General features: G+C 42.7%; 1 protein-coding gene across 1 annotated transcript in view; it reads right to left on the minus strand.

Annotated features, from left to right (window-relative positions):
- LOC141108487 (uncharacterized) overlaps positions 1–12,732 on the minus strand; it is a 153,700-nt gene that overhangs the window by 129,366 nt on the left and 11,602 nt on the right. The window contains exons 3-4 of the mRNA XM_073600135.1: positions 9,208–9,268; positions 5,926–6,048 (exon numbers count right to left, since the gene is read on the minus strand). Of these exons, the coding sequence (XP_073456236.1) occupies positions 5,926–6,048; positions 9,208–9,268 (184 nt within the window). The remainder of the gene's footprint in view (positions 1–5,925; positions 6,049–9,207; positions 9,269–12,732) is intronic.

Raw genomic sequence — 12,732 nt, forward strand, 5'->3', positions numbered from 1 at the left:
CCCCCCCCCCCCCCCCGCTGCACACACACTCCCTGCATTATCACTCATCTTCCACTCTCAACTCTAGGGTGCCTCGTGGCTCTGCATCGCCCTGGGGGGGATTGCCTGTTTTGGTCGCCGCGGCGGGGGGGCCCGCCTCAGCTCCCGACCTGGCACTAGTCCCGGATGGTTGCCGTACCTGGCCATTCACCATTTACCCACAATTTCCGTGAGTACTATTCAATTTTTGGGGGATTTTTTAGCCCTCTGTACCCATTGTTACCTTGGCCCTTGATATTATTATCATTTTTTTCCAGAAACATGACATGTCTGCTCCTGATGAGTGGTCTTGAACCACGAAACGCGTCGAGCTACCGGTTGTCACTTACTGTCCCAACCCATGCTATACAGAGTTTTACCCCCTAACAGGAATTTGAGGCCAGCTATCAGGCAGGCATTACCTTGTTTTAACTATTTACGCATTCTGACACCTGGTGATCCCTGGTCTATCTTCAATAATATTGCTTATACCCATGTTATTACCCATGTTATCTGTATACCTTTTATATCCTTGATAACTATACTAATGGTCCTTATGTTGATCTCTGGTTATCATTTCTAACATTTTACCAAGTGTTATATTGATATTGTCTGATACCATTGTTTGTATGAACATGCAAATAAAGAATTTTATTGACCCACCGTTTGTGTCGGCTTGCAAACCATTGGCTTCATATAAAGTCCCACCTCCTCCTCCCTCACCCACTGGCCTTTGCTTGCGGGTTTTCTAGATATTGTGTGATAGGGATGGAAACGTGCGACCTCTACCCGGCGCAGTTTCATACAAAGTCCCACTTCCCCTCCCCCTTGCTGTTGTTAATAGTTTCAATGTGTTATACACTGTAAGATTACTGTATGACAAATGTTTTTTTTTCATTCTTGTATATGCTACTTGTCATATATCCAATAAAAAAAATTTTTGTGGAAAAAAAAAAAAGAAGACACCTGGGAGCCAGAAATCTTGCTGATTGATAGGGGAACAAATACTTATTTCACTCATTAAAATGCAAATCAATTTCTAACTTTTTTTAAATGCGTTTTTCTGGATTTTGTTGTTGTTATTCTGTCTCTCACTGTTAAAGTAAACCTACCAATAAAATTATAGACTGATAATTTCTTTGTTGGTGGGCAAACAGACAAAATCAGCAGGGGATCAAATACTTTTTTCCCTCACTGTAGCTGTACCTGAATGATCCATGAGTAAGCTGCAAAGCACTGTACTGTCTTGTAGTAGTTGTCTTTCGGTTCTGGATCCAATCAACTGCAATTCTGGATAGTAACCACAGGGGAGTGCTCACTTGGCACTGCCACCATTCAGGGAAAACCTTGTATATTTTTTTCAATTAATACAAGGCATTCTCTGATTGGATGAGGTAGAGAACGTGACATCACCACCCCACCTCTCTACCTCATTACTGCATGGCCATTGGAGCCAGGGGGCGGGAACTAGATGTCAGATACCCTAGCCTGTCCATATACCTGCAGGCCTTGGCTAGCGTGAGGAAGCAAGCTGGTGTCCCCCCACTATTTGTCTTCAGACCAGGTCCAGAGACACAGGAGCAGGCCTGTGGATCACGGCTGAAGGAAAAGGTGAAGAGGCGGTGCAAAAATCTTCACCCCCACCACCTTCACTGTATACATGGACAGGGCGAAGGAGGGTGGAGTCAGGGGCAGAGCCAATGAGGGGCGGCAAAATTAAGTTTCGCCTAAGATGTAAAAAATGCTTGCACCAGCCCTGTTTCCACTTTTTCTTCTTTGCTCCCAGCAGCTGAACTAAAGCTGACCATACACTGTAACTCATTTCGGCTTGTTCCTTATGAATAGGCCAAAATACGATTAGTAGTTGGCCCTCTCAGCCCCCTCCTGCTCGACATCCTTCGATTGGCAAATTAAAGAAGCCAGGCAGAAATTTTTCAGCTGAATTATGGCTGCATCCAATAAGATTCAATCGCTTTTTTGGGTATTTTGAAAGCTGGCGGGCCAGATTTCAAAGTAAAATAGTTGAAGATGGGAGATTTGTCCACCCGCGCTGTATAGAGTGGATGGAGAAATCTTAGCTTAAGGCAAGCCAAACATACAAAGATTTCTGTCAATCAGCCTGCAGGCTGAACAAGAAAAATCTAATTGTATCTCTACTGCCAGATATTGTATTCAAGCAGCCGCAACATCCACGGCTACTGGGATACCTGAACAGTGCCAAATAAAAAAAAAAATGGCGTGGGGTCCCCCCCAAAATTCAGGCATGGGGGTCCCCTTAAAATCCATACCGGACCCTCATCCAAGCATGCAGCCTGGCGGGGGGGGGGGGGGGTCGAGCGAGCGCTTCCCCCCCAAACCATACCAGGCTACATGCGTTACTTTAACAAAAAATTGGGCGGTCATGTGACATTGTATATATTTTACTTTCTGCCATAGAACCCAATTAAAAAAATGTAAAAAATCTAATTTCTTTATAAATTTAGGCTAATATGTATTCTGCTACATGTTGTTGGTAAAAAAAATCACAATAAATGTATATTGATTGGTTTACACAAACATTATAGCAGCTACTAACTATGGGATATGTTTATGGATTTTTTTCTTTATTTTTTAAAATAGTAATGGCGACGATCAGCTGCTTATAGAGAAACTGCAATATTGCGGTGGACATTCTGACACTTTTGACATTTTTTGGGAACCAGTGACACTAATACAGTGACTAGTACAGTGCTAAAAATATGCACTGTCACTGTACTAATGACACTGGCTGGGAAGGTGTTAACATCTTGGGGCGATCAAAGGGTTAACTGTGTGCCTAGCCTTTGTTTGTGTGTTAAATTTGTGCTGCTTTTAATAGGGGAAGTAATAAATTATAGTCCCTGCTTTGCAGGAACACAAAATCCATTCCTTCCCCCTATCAGAACTGAGATATGCCTTGTTTACATAGGCATATCTCAGTTCTCTGTGTATTGCAGATAATCAGCGGTTGTCGAAGGGCATCGAGTGCCCTGGCAGCTCGGTTTCTACTGTGAATTATTACAGCAGAAGCGGCCCGCCGGTGGCGCGTGCCCCCTGCAGGGGAAAGTCTGGAACTAAGTACAGTGAATCCGAAAAGTATTCACAGCGCTTCACTTTTTCCACATTTTGTTATGTTACAGCTTTATTCCAAAATTGATTAAATTGATTATTTTCTTTAAAATTCTACAAACAGTACCCCATAATGACAACATGAAAGAAGTTTGTTTGAAATCTTTGCAAATTTATTAAAAATAAAAACCAAAAAATAAATCACATGTACATAAGTATTTAAAGCCTTTGCTCAATACTTTGTTGAAGCACCTTTGGCACCAATTACAGCCTCTAGTTTTTTTGAGTATGATGCTACAAGCTTGGCACACCTATTTTTGGGCAGTTTCTCCCATTCTTCTTTGCAGGACCACTCAAGCTCCCTCAGGTTGGATGGGGAGCGTTGTGCACAGCCTTTTTCAGATCTCTCCAGAGATGTTCAATCGGGTTCAAGTCTGGGCTCTGGCTGGACCACTCAAGGACATTCACAGAGTTGTCCCGTAGCCACTCATTTGTTATGTTGGCTGTATGCTTAGGGTCATCGTCCTACTGGAAGATGCACCTTCGCCACAGTCTGAGATCCAGAGCGCTCTGGAGCAGGTTTTCATCAAAGATGTCTCTGCACATTGCTGCATTCATCTTTCCCTCGATCCTGACTAGTCTCCCAGTTCCTGCTGCTGAAAAACATCCCCACAGCATGATAATGCCCCCACCATGCTTTACTGTAAGGATAGTATTGGCCATGGCCAGGTGATTCAGGTTCAATCTTCGTTTCATCAGACCAGAGAATTTTGTTTCTCATGGTCTGAGAGTCCTTCAGGTGCCTTTTGGCAAACCCTGGACGGGCTGTCATGTGCCTTTTACTAACATTATAGCAGCTACTAACTATGGGAAACCAATTAGGCCAAACTACCATACAGGCCTGATTGGTGGAGTGCTGCAGAGATGGTTGTTCTTCTTGAAGGTTCTCCTCTCTTCACAGAGAAACCCTGGAGCTCTGTCAGAGTGACCATCAGGTTCTTGGTCACCTCCATGACTAAGGCCCTTCTCCCCCGATCGCTCAGTTTGGCCAGGCAGCCCACTCTAGGAAGCGTCCTGGTGGTTCCCAACTTCGTCCGTTTACGGATGATGGAGGTCACTGTGCTCATTGTGACCTTCAATGCTGCAAAAAAATTTCTGTACCCTTCCCCAGATATGTGCTGTGATACAATCCAGTCTTTGAGGTTTACAGACAATATCTTGGACCTCAGGGTATAGTACATGTCAGAGCACAAACTGTTAACTGTGGGACCTTATATAGATAGGTGTGTGTGTGTTTCCAAAACATGCCCAATCAACTGAATTTACCACAGGTGGACTCCAATCAAGTTTTAGAAACATCCCAAGGATGATCAGTGGAAACAAGATGCACCTGAGCTCAATTTTGAGTGTCATGGGAAAGGCTGTGAATACTTACAGTATGTACATGTGATTTTTTTTTTTGTTTTTTAATAAATTTCAAACAAACTTATTTCATATTGTCATTATGGGGTATTGTTTTTAGAATTTTGAGGAAAATAATGAATTTAATCCATTTTGAAATAAGGCTGTAACATAACAAAATGTGGAAAAAGTGAAGCACTGTGAATACTTTCTGAATGCACTGTATATATACGTAATCTGGCACACAGCTGCCGCCCTGTAGCAATAAAACTGCTATGGGGCGGACAGAAAGCAGTTAACAAGGGGGCCCCCAGATCCCACCCTTGTTAAAGGGGGCTTTCAGATTCCAATAAGTCACCTGCCGCACCCCACAACCAGTGGGCCAGAGTTGAAGGAAAGAGGGCCTTGTCTTCATCAACATGGGGACAAGGTGCTTTAGAGGGGGGGTCCCCCTACCCCAAAGCACCCCCCATGTTGAGGGCATGTGGCCTGGTATGGTTCAGGAGGGGGGGCGCTTACTCGTCCCCCCCTTTCCTGGCCTGCCGGGCTGCATGCTCGGATAAGGGTCTGGTATGGACTGTGGGGGGGCCCCGTGCCATTTATTTTTAAAACGTTGCTGTTTTTTCAGAATTTTGAATTGCTGGCAACTGTTTGGCTTACATTCAGCTGACAGCTGATGAGTCATTGGTTGTTAAGGATGTGGCGGCCAGCTTGTTGGCCCGCTCCTTAGCAACCAGTTATTCTTCAAATAGAATTTGGATCAGTCAGTCAATTTTGAAATTCTAATGCTGCGTACTCACGATCGGATTTTCCGTCAGGAAAACCTTGGATGGTTTTTCCGACGGAATTCCGCTCAAGCTTGCCTTGCATACACACGGTCACACAAAAGTTCTCTGAACTTTCGACCGTCAAGAATGCGGTGACGTACAACACTATGATGAGCCGAAAAAATGAAGTTCAGTGCTTCCGAGCATGCGTCGTATTGTTTCCGAGCATACGTAGGAATTTTGCGTGTTGGAATTGCTACAGACGATCTGAACTTTTTCTGTCGGAAAAATAGAGAACCTGCTCTCAATCTTTTGCTGGCGGAAATTCCGCCAGCAAAAATCCGATGGAGCATACACACGGTCAGAATTTCTGACCAAAAGCTCAAATCAGATTTTTGCTGGCGGAATTTCCGATTGTGTGTACGGGGCATAATTGTTCCAAAAATGTAAAAAATTGTTAAAAAACGGATGTACACAAACTAATGTAAAAACTGAAGCCTGGATCCGTTTTTCATCTGATTTTCTAACAAAAAAAAGTGACTGAACGGATGAAGCAAATGGAACGCCCGTATGAAAGGGGCCTGAAACTTTTTTTTTTTTTTTGCTTTAGATAGTCCCTCCCCAACAAGCTGTATAAAGAAAAAGTACTTACACATTCTCTGGTATTACTGTATGATCTGCCTTCATTGGTCCAGAGTGTGCCTTGGGCTTGGCAGAGAATTTTTTTATGATGTCACTTGGAGCGGGAGCATCATGAGGACTCCTGATTTTTGGCCTTAGAAATATCAGAATAAAGATATTAGTCTCATCTCACAATAGCACTATTTCTTCACTGCCCGCACAGCTAAAGTGTATCTAAACACAAGAACAAAGATGTAAAATATTGCAACTCACCAATCCTTAGGAAAGGTGGCTGCAAACATTGTTTTCAGCCTCTTTTCCCTTATTTTCACCTGGCGATCCTGCCAGTAACACACTTCTTGTCCTAGCATGTCAAAGCTCACTCACTGCTGTATCTGAGGAGGAGCAGTGTTGTCAGCCTGGGACAGGACTACATAGCACCTCCTCTCTTTATCGCCACAACACAGGGTAGGTTTTTTATAATGATGAACCAAACGTACCTGGGTTCAGAGCAGGTTTGGTGAACTTTACTGAAGTTTGGATTCAGAATTCGAACCCTACTGAATTTTAATGGGAGCCGAATCTTAGAAATCATTAATGGCCAATTCTAGGCATTAAGGGTTTGACAAACAAACGGCCTAGGCAGCTGGGCACTTTTTAAATTCTGTTTTGAGGAAAGCAGCAGTTTTAATAATGTCTAAAGTGAAACAAAAAAAAATGCAAAATGCCTATAAACAACATGCTTGGGGAATCCCCCTAACCTGCCTGTGAAGTGGAAGATGTATACAACTAACTACATCAAGACTGTATTTCACAAAAATGCAGTTTAAATTGCTGGTAAATGACAGCTCCCAGCTGCTTCCTATTGTATGTAAACAATGCTTGGGGATTTCCATTATCTATTCGAGACTCCTATCCTAGATGTGGGTCTGGTATAGATGTTAATGGGAGGTCCCATTTTCAAAAAAAGGAAAAGAAAGCATAGACTAAAAATACTTACCAGATCCTTATCCTTGATAAGGGTCTAGTATGGATGTCGAAGAACAACAAAAAAACGTAATTAGGTCCCAGACCCTCGTCTGAGCATGCATTCTGGAAGGCCAGGAAAGGGAAGGCTACTCGGCTTTCTGATGACACTCGTGGCTTCCTGGCTCAACCATATCCGGTCCAGGCCCACGTGGCTCCACAAAGCTCTTTCCCAGATGTCCTTCCAGTAGCCAAGTCTCTCTCCCTTCCTGTTCCCAGGTTTTTTTTTATCTGTTCCTACCTCCTGGCAATCTTGGGCTGTGTAGTTTGCTGTCAGCCAAACTGTAGGGAAAGTTCTGCTTCCACTATACAAGTCCCAGCCGCCTCAGCACTCCTGTATTGGGACTTATGATGAACATAAGTCCCAATACTGAATACTGCCATCTTGTGGACAAAATAAAGATCTGCATCACAGTAACAATGCACAGTGTTACACAATCAATGACACCAACAATAGGGTTTGGGGGGAGGGGGGGTCAGTGTGTGCTACCCTCCCTTTTGAACCATACCTTAACATAGGGAATGTACCTTGCCCAGGGAGACCTCTTTGGCAGAGTAACTTGTTCCTAAGTTGATGAGGTCAAGGAACTCTTCCGCACAACTCTGGCCATTGGTTGCAGGGGTCTCAAGATGGATGGCTTAATAGAATTTGGAACACTCTTTAAAACTGGGGCGGCACAGTGGTGTAGTGGATAGCACTTTCACCTAGCAGTAAGAAGGGTCGCTGGTTCAAATCCCAACCACGACACTACCTGCCTGGAGTTCTCCCTGTGCCTGCGTGGGTTTCCTCCGGGTACTCCGGTTTCCTCCCACACTCCAAAGACATGCTGGTAGGGTAATTGGATCCTGTCTAAATTGTCCCTAGTATGTATGAATGTGAGTTAGGGACCTTAGATTGTAAGCTCCTTGACGGTAGGGACTGATGTGAATGTACAATGTATATGTAAAGCGCTGCATAAATTGACAGCGCTATATAAGTAACTGAAATAAATTAAATAAAAAATTAATAAAAACTAAACCCCATGTAAGGGGTTCAAAAAAGTCCCCCTACTCACTCACATAAAAAAAATAAAAGTGGCAAGTAAAAAGTAAACTGGCAAGGTACCCTCCCCATGTTAAGGGCATGTGGCCTGCATGTATGGAAATGGATTTTGTATGAATTTATGAATTTTTGGAGTAACCCCAAGCTTCTCTTTCCTTGTTTTTAGCGTGAGGATCCCCCTAAAGTCCATATCAGACCTGAAGGGTCTGGTATGAATTTTAGGATGGGGGAGGCATGCCATTTCCTTTTGTATTTATCCCTGCCCGTTTTTTTTTTACATTTAGCTGTAGTAATAGCACTGCCTAATGATGAATACTCATTTAGTTCCTTAGTTCGCTGAACAAGCATAAAAATCTGGTCCAAGCATGGGCTTGGACCAAACTGGCAGCTCATCCCTAGTGTTTGGTAGTCCACAGAGATAGCTGAGAACAATGCAAATTGATAACAGTCACACAGGCAAAGTGTACAGGAAGTTATTAATTCACAAGATTTTTGGCTGGATCAGCAGATCAACAAAAACAAAACACTTTCAGTTGTATATTCAACAGACCTAAAGAGAGTAAATAGGAAAAATTCTCTGTTAGACTTTACATACCCCTAGCCCCCCTACCCCTCTCCAGTCTTAAACTCACCTGCCCCTAAGTGAGCTATCACTCACTAGATCACAGCCAAATTTTCCCTGCAGGGCCTGCGTCCTGTCTTAATGTCTGTTTAGTGGTAACTGCTTGATGGACCACAATTAATGTAATGTACGTGTTTTAAAGATGCATTTAAAGTGGTTGTAAACACAAATATGAAAAAAATCCTCCTATATACAATAAGTTGTACATGTCTATTTACAGCTGTCTTTCCCCTACAGCCATTCAAAGTGCACAATTTACCCAGGATCTCTCCTCTCTGAAAAGCAGGGGGCGGACAGCTGAAGTTACACCGGTGTGGAGAGCTCTGAAAGCTGATTGGAGGGAAGAGACACACCCCCTTTCACACAGCACAGAGGAACAGAGCTAAGGCTGTCAATCAGCTGAAGCTCACTCCCCTGTCACCATTTTTCTCTTGGGGTCAGGAAAACTTGTCAGAAGTGAGGAAGGAGGCAGCAGACAGAAATGACACTTCATGTTTCAGGTTTACAACCACTTTAAATTTAGGTAGTAGAATACGTTATTTATACAGTAAAATAACTGAGAAAGAGAGCGAAATCACCCTCTTTTATGTATACTATTATATAATATGTACAATATACTGTACCGGAATACTTTTATGGGTGTGCACATGGAAACGCCAGAGTCATTGTCTGAAACAGCAGCACCTGGAAACAGGAGAATAATAAAAGGTTTGAAAGTGATAGGTCTTTTTTATTATAATGATAATGTTGTTTGTTGCTATATGGAGGATTATAGACACATGGAATGCTGTTCATATGCAAATATTTTTAAAACCACAGCAGAAAGCCAAACACTAATATGATAAATAAAAAAGAAAAACCTTTTCTAATAGAAGCATGAAGGCTGTCACTGCTGACATACTTGCTTCAATACAAAGGTCAGCATGAAAGCCAAAATGATAGTTTGAATTCTTTAACCACTTCCATACCGGGCCTATTCTGACACTTCTCTCCTACATGTAAAAATCATAATTTGTTTGCTAGAAAATTACTCAGAACCCACAAACATTATGTTTTTTAGCAGACACCCTAGGGAATAAAATGGCAGTCGTTGCAACTTTTTATGTTGCATGGTATTTGCGCAACAATTTTTCAAAAGCGTTTTTTGGGGAAAAAAAAACAGTTTTACTAATTAAAAAATAACAAAACAGTAAAGTTAGCCCAATTTTTTTGTATAATGTGAAAGATGATGCTATGCCAAGTAAATAGACACCCAACATGTCATGCTTTAAAATTGCACCCACTTGTGGAATGGCGCCAAACTTTGGTACTAAAATCTCCATAGGTGACACTTTAAAATTTTGTACAGGTTACCAGTTTAGAGTTACAGAGGAGGTCTAGTGCTAGAATTGTTGCTCTCGCTTTAACGCACGCGGCAATGATACCTCACATGTGTGGTTTGAACGGCGTTTACATATGTGGGCGGGACATACGTATATGTTCGCTTCTGTGCGTGAGCACGGGACGCTTTAAATTTTTAAATTTTTTTTATTGTTTATTTTTCTTTCTTTTTACACTTTCTCTTTAAAAAAAAATTGTTGATCACTTTTATTCCTATTACAAGGAATGTAAAAATCCCTTGTAATAGGAATGGTGCGTGACAGGTCCTCTTTATAGAGAGATGTGGGGTCTAAAAGACCCCACATCTCTCCTCCAGGCTGGAAAGCATCAGATAAAAAAAAAAGACAGATCTGATGCTTTCTAGCTGAGATCTCAAATTTGTTTACACCCACGGCCTGGATGTGATACCGTCCCGCCTGGGCCTCCGACGGTCATAGAGATGACTGATGACCATCTGGTCACCGGAAATCTCTATGCTCTTCATCCAGTGGTGGCGGATTCTTTCTTTGGGCTGATCATATGGGTGACCCGGGAGAAACCCCGGACGGCAGGGGGATGTCCCCTTCCGCCACCTGTAATGCCCACGACACACGGCATCATTCAGATATCACCACTGAAATTCAAAGACGTCATATGACGTCCTTGGGCTGGCAGTGTTTAAATATGACTCACTGGCAGTTTGTGTCTATATATTTTACACTTTTGCTTGTTTTATTTTCTGAGTGTTCCTGATAACTCCCACAATCCAAGATCATTCATTGGTGCCTTCAAAAACATGTTCTAGAGCAGTGGTCCTCAAAGGCCAGATGTAGTCTTTTGCATGCATTTCAGTAAGTGGCCCTGTGGGTACTGTTCCTCCCACTGACACCAACAATGGGACACAATTTCTATCACTGAAACCATTGATGGGACACTATTCCCTCCTATGTCACCAACAATGGAGCACAATTTGTCCCACTGGTGCCAGTAATGGGTCATCATTTCTCCCACTTACACCAAGGATGGGGTACACCAAAGGCACTTGATAGTTATTACTCTGACGAACAACTCTGGGCATATTCAGCACTCACTGACCATTGAGCCTGCAGCATTGTTTCTTCCCCTTGAAGCCAAGGCATTTTCTACTCCCACTGGCCACAGTCTGGCTCCCATAATTTCTTAAGGACAGTGAATTGGCCCTTTGTTTAAAAAGTTTGGGGACCCCTGTTCTACAGTATATACAGTGCCTTGAAAAAGTATTCATACTTAAAATTTTCCACATTTTGTCATGTCACAATCAAAAACATAAATGTATTTTATTTGGATTTTATGTGATAGACCAACACAAAGTGGCACATAATTGTGAAGTGGAAGGAAAATGATAAATGGTTTTCAAAATGTTTTACAAATATCTGAAAAGTGTGGCGTGCATTTGTATTCAGCCCCCTTTAATCTAATACCCCTAACTAAAAGCTAGTGGAATTTGCCTTCAGAAGTCACCTAATTAGTAACCTGTGTGAAATTTAATCTCAGTATAAATACAACTGTTCTGTGAAGCCCTCAGAGATTTGTTAGAGAACCTTAGTGAAAAAACAGCATCATGAAGGCCATGGAACACATCAGACAGGTCAGGGATAAAGTTGTGGAGAAGTTTAAAGCAGGGTTAGATTATAAAAAAATATCCCAAGCTTTGAACATCTCATGGAGCACTGTTCAATCCATCATCGGAAAATGGAAAGAGTATGCACAACTGCAAACCTACCAAGACATGGCCGTCCACCTAAACTGATAGGCCGGGCAAGGAGAGCATTCATCAGAGAAGCAGCCAAGAGGCCCACAGTAAGTCTGGAGGAGTTGCAGAGATCCACAACTCAGGTAGGAGAATCTGTCACAGAATCCGCACAGATTCCACAACTATTATGTACCATACACACGATCAAAAATTCCATCAGAAAAAAACTTTGATGGTTTTTCCGAAGGAATTCCGCTCACGCTTGCCTTGCATACACACGGTCACACAAAACTTCTCTGAACTTTTGACCGTCAAGAACGCGGTGACATACAACACTACGACGAGCCGAGAAAATGAAGTTCGATGCTTCCGAGCATGCGTCGAATTGTTTCAGAACATGCGTGATTTTTTGCGCGTCCGAATTGCATACAGACGAACACATTTTCGGATAGGAACTTTTTCCGATCGAAAAATAGAGAACCTGCTCTCAAACTTTTGCTGGCTGGAATTCTGCCAGCAAAAGTCCGATGGAACATACACACAGTCGGAATTTCTGACCAAAAGCTCACATCCGACTTTTGCTGGCAGAATTTCTGATCGTGTGTACGGGGCATTAGTCGTGCACTCCACAAATCTGGCCTTTATGGAAGAGTGGTAAGAAGAAAGCCATTGTTGAAAGAAAGCCATAAGAAGTCCCATTTCCGAGAAGACATGTTGGGGACACAGCAAACATGTGGAAGAAGAAGGTGCTGTGGTCTGATGAGACCAAAATGTAACTTTTTGGCCTAAAAGCAAAACGTGTGGTGAAAAATAAACACTACACATCACCCTGAACACACCATCCCCACCGTGAAACATGGTGGTGGCAGAATCATGTTGTGGGGATGCTTTTCTTCAGCAGGGACAGGGAAGCTGGTCAGAGTTGATGGAAAGATGGATGGAGCCAAATACAGGGCAATCTTAGAAGAAAACCTGTTATGCCCTGTACACGCGGTCAGATTTTCCGACGGAAAAGGTGCGATCGGATTGTGTTGTTGGAAATTCCGATCGTGTGTAC

Source organism: Aquarana catesbeiana, linkage group LG09, assembly GCF_042186555.1.
Source record: "Aquarana catesbeiana isolate 2022-GZ linkage group LG09, ASM4218655v1, whole genome shotgun sequence".
Lineage (NCBI taxonomy): Eukaryota > Metazoa > Chordata > Amphibia > Anura > Ranidae > Aquarana > Aquarana catesbeiana.